The sequence below is a fragment of the Sciurus vulgaris genome, assembly GCF_902686455.1.
Source record: "Sciurus vulgaris genome assembly, chromosome: 9".
Classification (NCBI taxonomy): Eukaryota; Metazoa; Chordata; class Mammalia; order Rodentia; family Sciuridae; genus Sciurus; species Sciurus vulgaris.
Genome location: NC_136469.1, coordinates 101,972,623 through 101,992,013, shown reverse-complemented (window position 1 = coordinate 101,992,013; position 19,391 = coordinate 101,972,623). Strand labels below are relative to the sequence as shown.

Here is a 19,391-nt window from a genome sequence, read left to right as displayed (position 1 = left end):
TATTTAGTTATAGATGGACACAGTACTTCATTTTATTTATTTTTATGTGGTGCTGAGGCTTGAACCCAGTGCCCCACATGTGCTAGGCAAGCACTCTAACACTGGGCTACAATCCGGCCCGGGATGAAGACTTTTTAATGGTTGAAAAATTTACTTCCAACAATTATGACTGGGGAACAGAGTCAGACCAATTTGTGAATGGTATCCGGAGGCAGCCAAGAAGAAAGCGGGGGTTTGGGTGAGTTAGCCAGACTGTAGCTTCTGAGGGATCCCTGGAGGATGAAGGTGAACCAAAAGCAGAGACAAAAAAACTTGGTGCGTGGAGTCACCTTAGGTTTGGTGAGACCAGGTGGGACACAGAAACTAGAGTCCTCCCTTGAACTGTTCACAGCATTCAGAGGGCATCCCACAGACACACAGTGGGGCAGGTGGCTCTCACAGGGGACCAGCTTCAGCCCCCAGGATCTGGGAAAGGACATGTCAACACACAGACTTTTTTGGTCCAAATATTCACTGATTCTCTTTTTTTGTAATTATACTTTTTGTTTAAGGAAACTGAAACTAGTGTAATTGACACCTCCAATTTTCCTCCCAAACATCATGTTTTGAATACAAGTATTTGTGTCTTTAAATAATAGAAATGTTTCCAAATAAAGGGTAGTAGGTCATGTATTCTTTTCACTTTTGATAATAGTCATCAGGGAAAGTTCCAAGCAACACAATTTTTTTAAATTGACTGAAGTTTATTTGGTATTTCAGAGCACCACCTGGTGGATTAATTAACAATGACAGTCCAAAAAGAATGAATCTTAAAATAGCTCGAAACAACAGGTATTGGACCTCCAGTGCTCATCCCTTCTGTTTTATTTTCCCTCTCCTTTAGTTCTCACTCTTTCTCCTCTGCTCTCTTTCTCCATCTCTCCCTCTTCCTGTTTGGTGATATAGTCACTTGATCCTGCACATTTTCCTACCTCCATGTGATGCTGTCTGCCATTAGGCTCTCACCAGAAGCTGAAGCAATGGAGTTTCCCATCTTGGACGTTGAATCTCCAAAACTGAGCTCTCTTATTTATAAAGTTAACCCACCTCATGTATCATGTGATAGCAACAAATATCTAACCAATACAGCAGAGATCCAGACAGTACTCAGCATCAGGAACGTCCGGAAGCAGATATTGAAGGCAGGAATGAGGCTTTTCCCAGTCACTCCCTCTCTTCTGTTTTATTTATACCTCACGCTTGTCCATGCTATCAGTATTACTAAGTCTTCAGGGTGGCAAAGAAGCTTGCTCGCTTATGCCTGATTTCATAAAATCTATGATATCTATACACTTCAAGAAGAAAGACAAATATATATAAAGTTGGAAAACTCTGTTGTTTTCCAGAGATAATCTTTCTACCAGAAATTGCTTGTTTCCTTAACATGAAGTTATTTGTTTATATGTATGTTTTACACAGAAACACTCTAATAGATCCCCTCTTTCCTACTTTATTTGTAAATAATGACTAAAGTTGAGAAATTTTAAGTTTTCCAGACTTTTGCTCTGATCCAGTTGCCCAGTGACTTCTGAGACATAGGGAAGTTGATTTACACTAACCTTAAAGGTCTCTGTCTCAAATGACCCCAGATAATACAAATGAGTGAAACAGAATAAGTAAAAGACATTAGGGAGTGGTAGAGACTGGGGACCTGAAGATCTCATGTCCACAATGTATATCTTATTGTGATATAGACAGGTCTTCTAACTTTTGAAGAGACAGTAAGAAAAACTTGATTTTTTTAGTGAGAGGTCTTTTTAAAAATATGTTTTTAGTTGTAAATGGATACAATACCTTTATTTTATTTATTTACTTTTATGTGGTGCTAAGAATCAAATCCAGCGCCTCACACATGCTAGGCAAAGTGCTCTACCACTGAGTCACAACCCCAGCCCCCAAGAAGTCTTTAAGCATTTAAATGTCAGATTTTTTAAAAAAATGTCTACAAGTCACAAATGGACCAACCTCTGGTTGTAGGAATATTGACTTTACCCACTGGTTGACAGATTAAGACTAAAGTAATCCGAGGCAAAAATTCACTCTGGTCTCTGAACAAATTGTGTTTACCAACTGGTAGTGCTCCTTCAGTCCACAGGTCTATATTCTCCACTCCATTCCTGACAAAATCATTTTACAGGGTCATGGGAAATTGAGATAGCCCGGCAGTGACCTTTGACCATAGAAATTAAAAACAGGAAATCAACAGAGAAAACAGACAAAGCCAAAATCTGGTTCTTTGAAAGATTAATGTAAATAATAAGCCTCTAGCCAGGCTAAATAAGAAAAACAGAAGATACAAACTACTAAGTATCACAAATGAGTAAAGGGACATTGCTACAGATCATTAAAGATCCCATGGATAGATCAAATGAACCAATCCAATTCCTTGAAAGATATAATCTCCCAGAACTGACACAAAAAGAAATATACAATCTAAATACACTTAGGCCTAGATTCAAATTGAATCAAAATAAACTAATAATTAATAACCTCCCAAAACCGAAAGCACCAGGCCCAGAAGGGTATACTGGTGAATTCTATCAAATATTTAAAGAAGAAATTTCTTCAGTTATCTATAGTCTCTTTCAGAAGGTAGAAGAGGGGAATACTGTCAGTCTTCTGTATCTATGGACTCAACCAACCACAGATCAAAAGTATTTTAATAACTTAAACCTATACTAAGCATATACAGATCTTTTTCTTGTCATTATTTCTTAAACAACACAGTATAACAACTCTTTACATGGCATTTACATTTAATTAGGTATTATAAGTAATTTAGAGATGATTTAAAGTATTTGGGAGGATGTCTGTATGTTATATGCAAATACTGTACCATTTTTTATAAAGAACTTGAGCATCTGAAGATTTTGGTATCCCAGAAGGTCCTAGAACCCAAGACCCCAGGGATACCAAAGGACAACTCTACTTTCTCACTTATTGAATGAGGCCAGCATTATCTTAATACCAAAACCAAAGACATTACAAGAAGGGTACTATGGTCGGAATGTTCATGTCCTCCCCAGATTCATATGTTGACACCTAATCCCCACTGTGATGGTATCAAGGACAGGGCCTTTGGGAAAGTGATTATGTCATGAGGGCAGAGCCCTTCTGAACAGGGCCAATACCCTAATGGAAGATGTCCAAGGGAGTTTGCTTGTCCCTTTCTACCATGTGAGGATACATCAAGAGGGCACTGTTATGGTTTGGATGTGAGGTGTCCCCAGAAAGCTCATGTGTGAAACAATACAGGAAAATTCAGAGGAAAAATGATAAGGTTGTAAAAGTCTTGACCCAATCAGTGATTTAATCCCCTGAGAGGAATTAAACCAAGTGGTAACTGAAGTCATGGGGTATGGCTGGAGGAGGTGGGAATTGGGGTATGCCTTTGAGTGTATATTTGTATCTGGCAAGAGAACTCTCTCTACTTCCCAATCATGATATGAGCTGCTTCCCTCTATCACACTCTCCTGCCATGATGTTCTGCCTCATCTTGAGCCCTGAAGAATGGAGTCAACCTTCTATGGACTAAGAACCTCTGAAACCATGGGCCCCCAAATAAACTTTTCCTCCTTTAAAATTGTTCTGGTCAGATCTTTTAGTCACAGCAGCAAAAAAGCTGATTAAAACAGGCACTGTCTATGATCCAGTAAGCAAGCCCTCACTAGACGCTAAACCTATGCACTGGACTTCATAGTCTCCAGAATGGTGAGAAATAAATTCGTGTTGAGTATAAATTACATGGTTTATAGTGCTTTGTTATAGCAGTCCCAACATCATAAGATTACAGACTAATATCACAAAGGAAGATATATGCAAAAATCCTCAATATAGAATGGCAAATCAAATCCAACAAGGTACAAGAAGAATCGTACACCACAATCCAGTTGGACTTATTCCAGGTATGTAAAGCTGGTGCAACATTTAAAAATCATTAAAACAATTCATTATGTCAATAGGCTGAAGAGGAAAAATTACATCATATCAATAGATGCAGAAAAAGCATTTGAAAAGAAACACAACACCTGTTCATGATAAAAAAAAAAAAACTCTCAGTAAGTTAAAAATAGAGAACTTACTCAACCTATACTGAACATCTACAAAAAAATTAAAGTTAACATTACACTTAATGATAAGAAACTTGAAGCTGTTCCACTAAGATCAGGAGCAAGGCAAGAATATTCCCCCCTGCAATACTGCTTTTCTATTGGATGTTATAGCTAATGCATACAGACAGGAAAGGAATATATTGATTGGGAAGTAAGAAATAAAATCGTCCTTGTTCACAGTTTAGATGATTGTTGTATTAGTCAGTTTTGTGTTACTACAACAAAGTAACTGACTTTTTCTCTTAATAAAGAGAAAAAGGTTATTTAGCTTTTAGTTTTGGAGGCTCAAGGGCATAATACCTGTATCAGCTCAGTTCTGGTGAAGGCCCATGGCAGATGGCATAGGCTGGACAGAAATGGGAAGAGCTTGCGTTGGAGGAGCCAGAAGTAGAGATGAAGAGAAAGACTGGCTTACTACAATATCTTTTCCAAGGTCTCCCTCTAGGTGCTACCTCCCAAAGATTCCACCTCCCAAAGGGTTGTTCACAGTTCAAAGGGTTCACAGTCCTCCCCAATACTGCTACACTGGGGACTGAGATTTTAATATATGGACCTTGGGGGACATGATTAAATCGTATCCAAACCATAGCAACTGTCTATGTAGAAAATCTGAAAGAATCAACCAAAAAAAAAAAAAAACAAAACAAAAAACAACAACAACAGAAAAAAAAAAACAAAACAAAACCAATAAGCAATTATAGAAAGGTAGTGGGATACAAGGTTGATATACAAAAGTCCATCACTTTCCTGCATACCAGCAACAAATTTGTGAAGTTTGAAACTATAAACATTTTACTATTTATATTAGTAATAAATAATATCAAAATACTTAGGCATAAATCTAACAAAATAGGTATAAATCAAACAAAATATATACAATATCTTTGTGAGAAAACTTCAAAATTGTGATGAAAGCTATCAAAGAATTAAATACAATGAAAAGATATTTTGTGTTCAGGAATAGGAAGACTCAATATTGTCAAGTTGTCAGTTCTTCACAACCTGATCTGCAGATTCAATGCTATGCATCAAAATCCCAGCGAGTTATTTAGTAGATACCAACAAATTGTTCATAAAGTTTATATCAAGAGGGTAAAGGTTCAGAATAACCAACTCAATAGTAAAGAAGAAGAAAGAAGAAAGAAGAAGAAGAAGAAGAAGAAGGAGGAGGAGGAGGAGGAGGAGGAGGAGGAGGAGGGGAAGAAGAAGGAGGAGGAGGAGGAGAGGAGAGGAGGAGAGAAGATCACATTACTCAAGACTCATTGTAAATTAGCTTCAGTAATGAAGACAGTGTGATATTGGCAAAAGAAGAGACAACAAATAGAGCAACAGAACAGAAGAGAGAACACAGAAATAGACCCAAATATAGTTAACTGGTCTTTGACAAAAGAGAAAAGATTATACAAAGAAGCAAAAATATTCTTTTCAATAAATGCTTTGGAATAACTAGACATCTACAACTAGATATCTATACATAAAAAGACAAGGAATCAAGCATAGACCTTATACTTCTCATAAAAATTAATACAAAATGGATCATAAACTGAAATATATAATCAAAACTATAAAAGTCTTAAAAAATAACATAGGAGAAAAATCTAGATGACCTTGGGTATAGAGATGACTTTTCAAATATAACACTAAAGGTACCATCCATGAAAGATATAATTGATAAGCTGCATTTTATTAAAATGAAAAACTTCATTAAAAAACAATGTTAAGAGAATAAGAAAAGCCACAGACTGCAAAAAATATTTTAAAAAGATATATCTAACAAAGGACTATTATCCTAGATATACAAGGAACTTGTAAGACTAAACAATAAGAAAAACGAACAGTCTGCTTTAAAAATAGGCAAATGCCTTAATAGAGAGGTCACCAGAGAAGATGCTTGGATGTCATCTAAGCATATGAAAAGCTGTCCAGCATCATATGTTATTAGAGAATCACAGATTAAAACAACAATGAGATAAAGAATGGCCCAAATCCAAGTCAATGAAAACCCCCAAAACTGGTAAGGACATGGAGCAAGAAGAACTCTCATTCTTTGCTGGTAGGAATGCAATATGGTACACGCTTAAGAAGGTTTGGTAGATTTTAACCAAACTCAATAGACTCTTCCCTATCATCCAGCAATGGCATTCTAGCATTTACACCCAGTGAACTGAAAATTTACACCTACACCAAAACTGGCACATGGATACTATGGCAGCTGTGTTCATAATGACCAACACTTGGAAGTAAGCAAGATGTCCTTCAGTATGTGCGTGGATAACCTCCAAACAATGGAATACTACTCAGCACTAAAAGGAAATGATCTACCAAGCCACTGAAAAGACACAGGGGAAAAGTTAAGCACATACTACCAAGTGAAAGGAGCTAATCTGAAAAGGTTACATACTACATGATTCCCACTATATGATTTCTGGTAAAAGGCAAAACTATGGAGATGGTAAGGTTCTAAGTGGTGGCCAAATGTTGGAGGGATACAGAGATATAGGCAGAACACAGGATTTTTTAGGGCAGTAGAAGTATTCTCTATAACATCATATTGGTAGATACAGGTCAGGATACATCTGCCCAAACCCATAGAATGTACACCACCAAGAGAGAACCATAAAGTAAACCATGGATTTGGGGTGGTTATAGTATATCAATAGAGGTTCATCAATTGTAGCAAATCAGTATGGAATGTTGATAGTGGGGGTCACTCATATAAGGAAATGGCAGTTATATGGGAATTCTCTGTGAACCTAAAATTGCTCTAAAAAATAAAATCTCTGGTTAAAAAACAATGTTTGAAGGAATACCATTCTCCCTTTTAGCATTTGCAGGCTAGATACTATGATATGTTTCTCAGTATCTACTAGAATGTCTCTAGAAACTAAAATAAAGCATCCCCTTTTTAAAATCTGCAAGTTCTAATGTTGGATTTTTGATCTTAGCAAAATTATATTAAATCCATTCACCTTTTAAATTCTAATAAACACACTTGATAGTTATTTTCACTTGTCTGTTAGTTCTTCATCATGTTCCAACTTAGTCTCTGAAACAGTTCTTTGTTTCAAATTATTGTGAAATAATTTCCAAGATTTAGCTTTTCACAGAACTTCATGGCATTGCCTATAATGTAAGCAATAGGTGTAGATAGTTTCTTTTTTTAAAATTTGCTTTAGGACTTTGCAAATTCATTTCATAACTCCTACTAGGATATGTGGCTTAATAACATTTTAGACCTCTAGACCTCTTGGAGTTCTTTATCTTCACTCCTTGGGAAATGAGTTACCTGACTCAATATGGTTTTGAGAACAAATGATTCATAATATTTTCAGCCATTTATGATATTTTAGAAGCAGAATTTTTTTAATGTCTTGAAAGGATACTGAGAAATGCCTCAGGCAGTGGACATCAGCCACTGGTCCTGTTCCTCCCACTTCCCCTACTTTAAGCCCTGTAGTCAGCCGGTTTCTTCTGCCCTCTGGCTAAGCTGGTTGGTGGAAAGCTGACCCAAGGCCAACTATTCAAGACTGGACTGTGCCAATCAGACTTTTCTTTCCTCACAGGAATTTGTAATAAGGAAAGAGAAAACCTAAGGAAGGAAGATGCTGGAATTTTTAATTTGTTCTTTTTAGATATTCATGATAGTAGAATGCATTTTGACATATCATATATACATGGAGTATAACTTATTCTAATTAAGATCCCATTCTTGTGGTTGTACATGACAGGGAGTTACGCTAGTTGTGTATTCACGCATGAACATAGGAAAGTTATGTCCGATTCACTCTACTGTCTTTCCTATTCCACCTGCCTCCCTTCCCTTCTTTCCCCTTTGTCTAATCCAATGAACTTCTACTCTTCCTCTCCCTACCCTCCCTTGTTATGGATTAGAATCCACATCTCAGAGAACATTCAGCCTTTGGTTTTTTCACTTAGCATGATATGCTCCAGTTTCATCCATTTACCAACAAATGCCATCATTTCATTCTTCTTTATGGCTGAGTAATTTGTATATACATACCACATTTTCTTTATCCAATCATCTGTTGAAGGGCACTCGGGATGGTTCCATAGATCTGTTATCATGAATTGAGCTGTTATAAATATTGATGTGGCTGTGTCACTGTAGTATGCTGATTTTAAGTCCTTTGGGTATATGCCAAGGAGTGGGATAGCTAAGTCAAATAGTGGTTCCAGTCCAAGTTTTCTGAGGAATCTCCATACCACTTTCTGTTTTTTAAATATTTTTTAGTTGTAGATGGACACAATATGTTCATTTATTCATTTTTTTTAATGTGGTGCTGAGGATTGAACGCAGTGCCCTACACTTGCAAACCACAGTCACAGCCCTCCATACTACCTTTCAGAGTGGCTGCACTAATTTGCAGCCCCACCAGCAATATATAAGCGAACCTTTTTCCCTACATCCTTGAGTTTGCTTCTTGAACTTTAAGAGTCTTATTGAGGAAGTTGGTTCCTAAACTGACATAATGGAGATTTGGTTCTACTTTTTCTTCTTGTTGGTGCAGGGTTTCTGGTTTAATACCTAGGCCCTTGATCCACTTTAGGTTGAGTTTTGTGTAGGGTGAGAGATAGGGGTTCAATTTCATTCCACTATATATGAATTTCCAGTTTTCCAAGCACCATTTGTTGAAGAGGCTATCTTTCTTCCAATGTATGTTTGTGGTACCTTTGTCTACTATGAGATAACTGTATTTATGTGGGTTTGTCTCTGTGTTTTCTCTTCTGTTCCATTGGTCTTCACATCTATTTTTGTGCCAATTCCATGCCGTTTTTGTTACTACAGCTCTGTAGTATAATTTAAGGTCTGGCATTATAATGCTTCCTGGATGCTGGAATTTAAGTCAGGTTATCTAAGGAACCATCTGAGGACAAGTCTGATGAATTATACCAAAGACAGCAGAGGAAGCTGGTCCTCAGAAAGCAAGAGGAAGGAGAGAGGTGTTCAGAGCAAAGCTGAGAGGGCTTGCAACCTCTTTCTCCACAGTTACTAGTTTTCATGCTTCTGAGCCCTCAGTATAGTTAAGAGAACCTAGAATGGGGTCAGATTCTCATTGTTTTAAAATACAGTGTATTAATAGAAAATTTGAGGTATAATGAGATCAGGAGATGACTATCATTGAAAGATAGTTTGTTACTCACAGTTCCCAAGAATAGGAGGTCACACAAGGAAGCATTAGGGTCAGCCATGAAGCAGAGGGACAGGGAACTGTGGTCAAGAGACTTTACTATGGACCATGGGAAGGAAATGGTGAGAAGGTTAAGTAGGCTTAGGATTGGCTAATTCAAACAATTTCAGCAGGCTTTGGGGCATAAGGGCTATACCCAATTGTGTGAAAACTGACTCTGGAGTCATTAGGGCAGGTGGCAAGGAGCAGAGTATGAGAGTCTGATAAAGGAAAAGATTGGGTGTGTGGAGACCGAATTGGCTGGTTTGTATTTGGAAAGCATGTCCTGGGAAAGGACTCTTCTTAAACGGGCAGGGAAGGAATGAGAGAGGCAGGAAGCCAACACAGGGTGACTCAGGGATGTTCTGAGTTGTCCAGCAAAATGTGTGTCTAGCAAATGCATGTAGGGCAGATTTTAAGCATCAAATTTACAGAAACTAGAAAGAGGTCAATGCATTTATATCTAAGTAACTCGAAAATAGGCTCGGGAACTTGTCCTAAAACGTAGGGCTGATTAGAAGCAACACCAGGACTGAAAGCTAAGTTCAGTGTAGCTTGAAAGCTAACAGTGTAGCTTGTTAGCATGCTACACTGCTTCCATTGTGTCTCCAATAAACCTCCTGCAGATCGAGGGCCTCAGTCTCTGTGCAGAAAAATGTAGGCCAGGGAACCCAGGATCCAAAATAACAAAAGCAAAAATCCTCACAAAGTATTTCTTGATCTTTCTGAAGGGGACAATGTTGCCCTGACAGCAAACCCCCTAAGCTACAGTATTCTTCCTTCAAACAATAACACAGAACTCATACCTCTCCAGACATCAATGGCTAACTTTTCACCCAACTGCCACTTAAGATTGATAGAAAATATCATGGTAGGCATATTCTTTGCAAAGATGCATACAGGGTTTCTAGGATGCTAGTAAGAATGTGATCTGAGTGTGCCACTGTGGGATCAACAGCCTCACCTCAGGATTGACAGGGAAGCCTCTCCTGAACATGCCATTCACCTTGATTCCCTATACCCTGATTTCTATGTTCTGTGGACTCAGACACATCTGGTTCCCCAGCATATGCTCCCATTCTTCCATCATCTTGCTAGACATTTTTAGACTTTACATAATGCTTCTTCACTAATTGGGAAATACATTTTGAAGGCTTGTTTCTCCTTATAGATTACAAACTTCCGACTGGCAAAAGTATTCTGCCTTTCTTTTCTTTCCATTCTCTGGAGGCCTTATGCCCCTTATAAAGTCCAGCCTGTGAAAGGAGCCTTGAGCTTAAATGAGCTATAACAAAGCCAAAAAATAAATGAAGTCAAAAAGAACCCAACTACTATGTATAACTATAAAGCACTAATAAAAAATTAAATAACAAAATAATAAAAATAAATAAATAAACTGAGCTGCTTTATAGCTATATGGTCCTCAGCAGCATGGTGAATTCTTTTTGATTTTCAAAATGTTTCTACTTCTCATCTCAGAGTCTAATTAATTCATCCATTTATTCTTAGATAATGTAATATATGGCTAGTCTGAGATAAGGTATGGTAAATACATGAATCATATGTAAATTAAATGCATGAAGATGTACTGACTACATCAAATACATTTGCATTATGAAATCTTTAAATGGGCTATCTGAAGAACTCACATACACAAGGCTCATGATGCTACTGCTTCTGACAGATGATTGTACTGCCTGATTAGGTGCAGCCCCAGGAATAGACTGAGCAGAATAAAAGATCCAGAAATAGATGAAAACTCATAAGATTTACATGTCAATTCTAGTGTTTCGCCTACACTGTTTGTTCAATTATTTATTCACCCAACAAATATTTACTGACTAGGTATTGTCAAATACTACTCTTGGTGACCTAAATAAAATAAAGGTGGAAAAAAATTCATCTTATTTAATCCACATCAGCCTAATGAGGAATGTACTGTTATGTCCGTTTTATAGATGGAAAAATTGAGCCTGAAAGAGGTCAATCTATTTCTTCAAATATATATAACTGGTAACAGCAGGATTCAGGGTCAGGTATGTCTACGCTCTAGGCTCAAGTTCTTTCCACCATACTGCAGCTCTCCAACAAGTGAACACTTTTAAGATAGTAGCCTGAATTTCAAATCAAAAATACCAAATGGATTTGTCAGTGACTTCCCTTTCAAATTGTAAGAGCTGTCTACAGATTATGTGTACCTGAGAAAGCTGCACATTTCTTGGTATTGTTCTTGGACTCTCTGTTCAAGAATGCAGTGAAAATCCTAAACAACAAAGTAAAAGATAATTAGTATCTCTTTATTCAGTACACACACACACACACACACACACACACACACACCACAACAGCCACAAAACCAACAACTTTCTAAAATCATTCATTCTATTTTTCCCCCTGATCAAGTCACATAGCTTTTTAAAATTCTATACACCTCTGCTGGAATAAAGATTTGCCAGAAAAAGACAGCTCAAATTTTATTTCATGAAATAAATTTCAATGCAGTAATAGTGTTAAAGTATTTTTTTCTTAAAAATAGATAAAGAGCATAACAGTTTTAGTTAGCCTTAATTTCTTAAAAAAGAAGCTTTTTCTTAATTTTTCTTTTTTTAAGTTTATTTTCTTTTTTCTTAATTTTTAGCTACATTTTTTTGTATTATAAACTGGTGATATTAACTGCTCTCAACAAGCTCTTCTATTTAATAAAACATATTTTTCAACAAATTGAGTAATACCACACAAAAAGAAAATGACATACACATGTATAAAATGATTTTTAATGTCAAAGTTAATTTTACCATTTCCCTATAAAAACCAAATTTGTGCATTAAAGTATAAAATAAAAATAAATACACTGTATTGCATTTTCTGCACACTGAAATGTGTAAATGCCAGTGAAAGGCCAAATTCCAGGAAAAGATACAGAGAAAATACAGACACAAAGATACTGACACAAAGCACAAGTTAAAGAGAAAAAAGATAAAATAGACAAAAAGACAGTTTTTTTGAACTGTTCAAACAGAAACTAAACTTGTTTCTTTTTAAATGCTACAATCTTGGTTATTGATAGTACCATTTACATGTCATTACTGAGTCCTTTATTCCAAACACATCCTAAGACTTCCTGGGTTTGACTGCACGTCAGCCAGTACAGGCTGATTATTCGTCAGTACTAACAATCTGAAAAGTCCCAGCAGCTTAAAATGACAATGTCTATTTGTCACCAATGTGCATGTCCAGCATGGGTCAGCAACAGCTTTGCTTGCTTAATGAAGTGACCAGAGAACCTCTACTGAGAGAGACTCTGTCATGTCATAACCAGAGAGGCAGAGATCAAGGAGAGCCATGTACTGACTCTTAAAGCTTCTGCCCAGAAGTGACACAACCTCTCCTCCACTCACAGGCCACTGGCCAAAGCAAGTCATATGACCAAGCCTGACATCAAGAAGGCGGGGGATGAACAATTACATCCCAGGAAGAGGTACCGAATGTTTATAAATAGGATCTTCCACAAGTTCTAAAACTACCTTCCCCCTAGGACTGTAGTTTATGACACAGGCCTGTCTGCATCTTCTCCTTTGGTCCTGATAACAACTCAGGGCTATGCAATGTACAGCAAGGATGTGGGTGAACAGCGACAACCAAGCACTGCAGAATATTTAAGAACTAACCCATAGTGTTAACTGCTTCTGCTATTTCTGGTCTTCTACATCAGCCAGTAGATCTGCTAGCATGGGGTAGAACAAAGCTAGACCAATTTTAGAAAGAAAATCATAACTACTTTCAAATTGCTCTCGCATCCACCTGTTTCATCCACTCTAGTTTCTCCCTGTTTCATGCTTCCAATTTTCTGCACTCTCTAATATTCCCAGAAATGCAGTGGGATGATGATTGACAGAACAAAGTTGCAGTGAGACATATATGGAAACCCACCGGCAGTAGAGAAGCCTGGTCATCCAATCTGAGGATGTGGAGCTAGGCTACCATGCAGTTGCATTTGTGGATAGTGAAGAAATGTATGAGAACAGAAGATGCCTGTGCCAGGTGAACTCGTCATATAAATGCTAATAAATAACAGGATGTAACAAGCAATAGTGTGCATGAACTTCCAGGTTGATGAAAGTCAGGTAGGGATCTCAGGGCTGTTAAGGGTTTGATCCACAATGGGCGGGGAGAGAGGGACAGCCCAGGATGGCTCCCAGATCATTCCTTGCACAGCTATCAACCCAGTTTGCTGCTTCTGCCACAACTGCAGGTAAATTCACCTCTGGTCACCATAATCCAGTACCTCTCCATCCCAGAGTGACCAAGATGCAGGCAGTAGCCAATTTGTAGACTATGTCTCTCCTGTCCCTTCTAGGTTGCTGCTACCACTCTGGAGTTCCAGGCACTGTCTTGCCCTCCCTGGCAACTGTAGAAACATGTGTCTGTAAAGTTACAGTGCGTCCCTTCACCTTCTGCCCCAGGCAGTGGAGTACAGTAGTTAAGCACAAGGACCACCATCAGACAGACCTGAGCTCAAATCTTCCACTTGCCAGGTGACTATCCTTCAATGACTCTCTACTCCTTCAGTGATTCATTTTTAAATGGAAGTGGTAATGACAGTACTCACTGCCCTGGTGCAGGATAAAGGGAACAGGTGGAGAAGCACTTATCAGCACATCTCAGTTATGCTTGCAGCCACTGTAATGCTCGTCAAGATGACGGTGTGCTTCTGAGATGTGCAGAGGACCATACCCCATTGGACCTGGGACCCCAGGGTATTGCTATAAAGTTCCCTCCCCATTTTATTAAACCAAGAAAGAGACTCCTGACTTTCTCCCCAACACTGCAGAAGAGGGAAGCAGCTTGCCAGCTCCCCAAAGCCTAACCCTTTTCCTTTCCTTCTTCACTTGTAAGCAAAAAAACATAATGACTTGAATCCCACCCCCAACCCCAGTCCCTTTCATCCATAAACCTGAGGCCAAAGTGCCTCCTGGACTCACCCCACACCAGCTCTGCACTTGTACCTGGTCCTTCCATCTTTGCAAACCTTGCTCCTCCACAGTCACAAAATACTCCACAAGAGACCTACTGTGCACTGGGCAAATTTACAACCAACTGACCACCAAATATGTAATTATATGAATAAAAAATCAGCTTTAAAGTGCCTTGAAAATCCTATTAAATTCAGACACAAATCCAAGTCATCTCAACTCCCAAATTACAAAGCTCCATTAAATCTGTTTCTTCCTCATCATTTTCTGCCTGCTGCCCATTATTCCTATTGAGCAAATATAGAGCAAATTAATTTGTTTTTCATCTTTTGGCAGGTTTCACAGTATTATAGGAAAATAAAAGTGTTTTATTGATTCCATGGTGAATCTGAAAGGCTTTCAGATCTATCTTCAAGTCATTGAATGCTCTATGGGTACATGGATCGTTAAAAATAAAATAAAATTAAAGGTTAAAAAAAATGAAGAAAGGAATAGCTATCATGTCATCGGAGTCCTCTGGAAAGCAAACTTTAGTGCTAAAGTTACCAATATATTGACAGCAGAGTGTAATGTAGTGCTAATAGCCTTAGGGAGGAAAAGAGTTTGCAGAAGGTGGGGGGGCACTCACACATGGAGCATGGTGGGTAAGGGGTGACAGCATAGTGAATTGAATTACTAGCCCCAATCTCTCTCTCTCTCTCTCTCTCTCTCTCTCTCTCTCTCTCTCTCTCTCTCTCTCTCTCACACACACACACACACACACACACACACACACACACACACATTCTTCCAACATGTAACTTCACAGAACCCATGCAAGAGGGAATATATTTCCTCTGCCACTCTGGACTTTAGGTTTGCTTTGGAATTTTTCTTGGCCAATAGGATGTTAGCAGCTGTGACAGAAGAATTGTGCTCAGGTGCTCAAGTATACCCTCTGGTGCTCTGTCAGTGCCTGTTGGTGACTGATCCCAAGAGAAGAGTGAGAGACACTTGGAGGAGCAGGTCCCCAAGCCAACCTGCTGCCTGAAGCAAAGCTGCCCAGTCCATGCACCCTAGATCAGTCACCACCCAACCTGCAACCTGTGGGCAAACAGCTTCAAAGGGCATAGCATGCCTGGCTGTCAGGTAGGTCCAAGAAAAAGAATTGTGATGAGCCAGAGTTTTTCAGGTGTTTGTTACTCAGCATTATTGTGTCGTGAAGAACACACAATCCAACATCACTTTGAGCTGCCCTTGTGAGGATCAGACCAATCTCTTGTTTCCGGGCTGAATGCCTGCTGATGAAGGCCCAATGGGAACTGCCAGCGGAGCAGAGTATGGTGAACAGCCTCTTGGGAGAGCTTGATGTCAGCCTTTTGGGAGAGGGGGATTGGGACCCCCACACTTTCCTTGCTCTCTATAGTGCTCAGAGGATGTGGAGGAGGACCACAAAGGCTCCTTCAGCTTCCAGTGGAGATGCAGATGACCTAACAGAAGGGCAGAAGAATGAATGGGCTGACTGATCAGTGAGATGCCCAACTCTGAGGGGCATCTGTGATGGAGTAAAGCTCAGTACCACCAAAAGAAAGCATCCATACCACATCGGGGAAGAGGCCCAGCGAGGCCCGTTCCTTAAGGAGACTTATGCCTCCTTCCAAAGGGAGTAAAAGCTGGAATCTCAAGCTAGATCACAACTCTCTATACTCAAACCAGTCACCTTGAATGTGCCTCTAGGTTTTGTTGGACCAAGGGGAGAAACCGAGTTAAAGAACTGAGATTTTGGATTGGGCTGGATTAAATTTTAATAGCTAAAAATGATTAATTATGGAATTGGGTCAAGTTCATGTTAAGGGGACTTCCAAGCAGAAAAAGAGTAGAATTCAAGTAAGCACAAAAATAAAGCACAAAATTAATTAATGAAACAAATTTGTATTCACATCTCTATGACTCAAGACTCTTCAATAAACCAGTTCCAACTACTAGGCATTAAGGTGGAGAAATCAAGTTGAGTAGGTGAGTCTGACTCAGATGAACCCATTGGTCATTCAGTTTGGGTATGAGAGCATGGAGCATCCTAGGACCTCCACACACAGACATGAAGCAACCTTTGGTGGAATCAGAAAATGATAGAAGAGGACCATGAGGTAAGAGAAAAAGAAGACAATGTTGTGTTCCCAAAGCAAGAGAAAAAATGTTCCTTGAAGAAGAGAAAGCACAACTGTCTCTAGCACGCATTTAGGACACGAGGGCAGAACCCTCATAAACAGAATTAGCCCTTCTAAGAAGAAACACAAGAGCTCGCTTCCTCTCTTTGGGCTCTGCCATGGGAGGACATAGCAAAAAGGCACCATCTGCAAACCAGGAAGTGGGTTCTTACCAGACACCAAATCAGCTAGTGCATTGATCTGGGACTTTTCATCTGGAACTGCGAAAGATAAATGTTTGTTGTTTAAGTCACCAGTATGTGGTAGTTTGTTATAATGCGGAACGAATTAAGACAACAACTGGTGCAAAGACTTAGGGATGTTAAATACAAGAAGACTCTAGAAGTTACCAGGGTTTTCAGCAACATGGCAGTCACTGGTGACCTTGATGCAGCTCTCATTGGAGAAGTGTGAGCAGAAGTGCAAGTGGATGGAACTGAGGAGAGGATTGAGAGGCTGGTGCAGAGACGACAGGCACCTGGTTCAGCAAGGATTGCTGGCAAGAGGAGCAGAGCACCAGGCGGGTAGCTGGAGGGTTAGGGATAGAGGAGTTTTGTCCTGAATGCTGAAGGGAGGGATTCAGGGAAGAGGGAAAGCCCAGTCATAGAAGGGATGGGGCAGTAGCAAGTAACTTAGACACAGCCCTGCTGCTAAGCTTATCAGTTCTATGCATTGCAGAGAAATCTTTTCTCTGATCTTTACAATTCCTCTGTGAAGGAGGGAACATTAACTTGATGGGCAACCAAGACCCAGAGAAGTCACATTATCCTCCTAAGATAACCACCCAGGAGGTGGTTGAACTGAGATTTGCCCTCAAGTAATTAGACTCCAAGACCTGACTACTCGACCACCAAGAGAAACTATGCGTCCCCAAGAGGTGTGAGAGGATGGGACCAGGGCACAAGGAGAAACTCAAGGACACGTCATCTGAGGGGAGACTATGTTTGCAGCACAGGGTGGCCGTTCCATGGCGTGGGACTGAATGGTAAGGGGCCTGTTTCATTATTTATCTTCACTAAGCATTATGGAGCAGTTGTGCAGATCAAAGCAAGCGGGGAGAATTAGGAGAGGAAGAGTCATACTCGGGAATGGGAAAGCTCACACATTGAGGAAATAAACCAAGATGGACTTACGATGCAGTGGCTGTGAACATAAGGAGAGGCCAGTTAACTTGCTCAAGGGGTTTTCTCCACATTATTCAGAGGCTTGGTTCAGAGTTCATACCGTTTTGAGAGGGGAAGGGAGAGAGGAAGAGGAAAGCATGTCTATAGGGTATTATTGGAGCAATAGACCATGGAACCTCAGCTGGCTTTGGAGGGAACTCATGACAGACACAGAGAAGAGACAGAGGTGTCACTGGATTAAAGGTCCAAATGAATTCGAAGGACTGTGAAATCGGAGGACCCAAGTAGGCAAGCGGGAAGCATAGAAGATACTAGTTAAGAGGTGAATGCTTGAGTAAAGACTTCGGGGGTATCTCATTGGAAAGATCAGTGTTAAGACTGAGGGGAGCAGTAGGTAGGTGAAGAGAACAAGCCAGGGTCAAGAGCACCCAGGGTTGGGTGCAAATTACCAAGAATGAAGGTAGAGAATGGTGATAGGAAGACAGTGTAGCAGTCTGGGGTCAGCACTGAATGAGGAGGAAGAAGGGGGCTGCAGGGACCAGCAACAGGGAGAGGTAGAGGGGTGGAAAAGTGAGAAGGCATAAAACTCAAAGGAGGGGGGTGTTTACAGAGACCCATCAGCAGGAGTAGGGTGGTGGAAGGACAATCCCCTGCCATCCAAGTGAGAAATAATAATAACAATAATATTAGAACATCAGTGATAAACTGCCTCCACAGGAGGGTTGCAGGGGAAGTGGTGTCCACAGGAAGTGCCCAGGTTTCAGTAATGTCCAGCAGGTGGCAATGGTGGTCAGAGTAGCAGCTGAGGCTGGTTAATGATATCAGGGACTTTGCTGTGGCCAATCATTAAATTCCAAAGGGCCTGCGGCAGAGTTTAGGAGGTTGAGAAAGAGCAGAAAAATGGACCAGAAGAATTGAAGCAGAGAAAAGTAGCAGAGGGTACAGACAATATGGAAGCCCTGGGGGTGTGGTTTCCATTCTGGCGGGATGTGAGGCAGGATGAGTGTTTTAGTCAGCTTTTTCTGGGCCATCACCAAAAGGATCTGACCAGAACAATTGCAGAGGAGGAAAAGTTTGAGGGCTCACAGTTTCAGAGGTCTCAGTCCATAGACAGCAGGCTCCATTCCTTGGCCTTGAGGTGAGGCAGGACATTGTGACGGAACAGTACAGCAGAGGAAAGCCACTCACGTGGTGATCAGGAAGCAGAGAGAGTCTCCACTCACCAGATACCCCCAAACCACACCCAATTCCCACCTCCTCCAGCCACACCCGCCACTTCAGGTACCACACAGTTAATCCCTGCTGGAGATTAATTCACTGATGGGGTTAAGACTCTCACAACCAAACCATTTCTCCTCTGAACCTTCTTGCATTGTCTCACATGTGGGCGTTTGGGGGACACTTCACATCCGAACCATAACAATGAGATAAGCGCTGATAAACCCTCGGGAGTGGTGGGTGTCCAGTTCAAGAGTGTGGTGCCCAAGAAGGAAGCAAGGGTCTCTTTTAGACAAGAGGCACTGGCAATGCAGACACAGCAGGGAAGAAGAATTTTAGAAAATTAATTCATCACAGTTCTGTTTCTACTGCACAACAAAGAATAACCAGTCACTACCCAGGCAGTTAAGGTGTTGGTTATTAGCAAGTATTGAGTTGTTCTGGTTCTTATTGTGAATTGAAAAAATTGGAAAATTCCAAGCATGGAACTTATGTTCTCAACTATACTTGAACCATCAATAACTCTAATGAATTCAGAATTAAGACACAC

General features: G+C 40.0%; 1 protein-coding gene across 1 annotated transcript in view; it reads right to left on the bottom strand.

The window, feature by feature from the left end:
• Positions 1-19,391, bottom strand: part of LOC306669663 (cyclic nucleotide-binding domain-containing protein 2-like) — a 106,885-nt gene that overhangs the window by 55,177 nt on the left and 32,317 nt on the right. Inside the window, exon 7 of the mRNA XM_079153780.1 lies at positions 11,539-11,603. Within this exon, the coding sequence (XP_079009906.1) occupies positions 11,539-11,603 (65 nt within the window). The remainder of the gene's footprint in view (positions 1-11,538; positions 11,604-19,391) is intronic.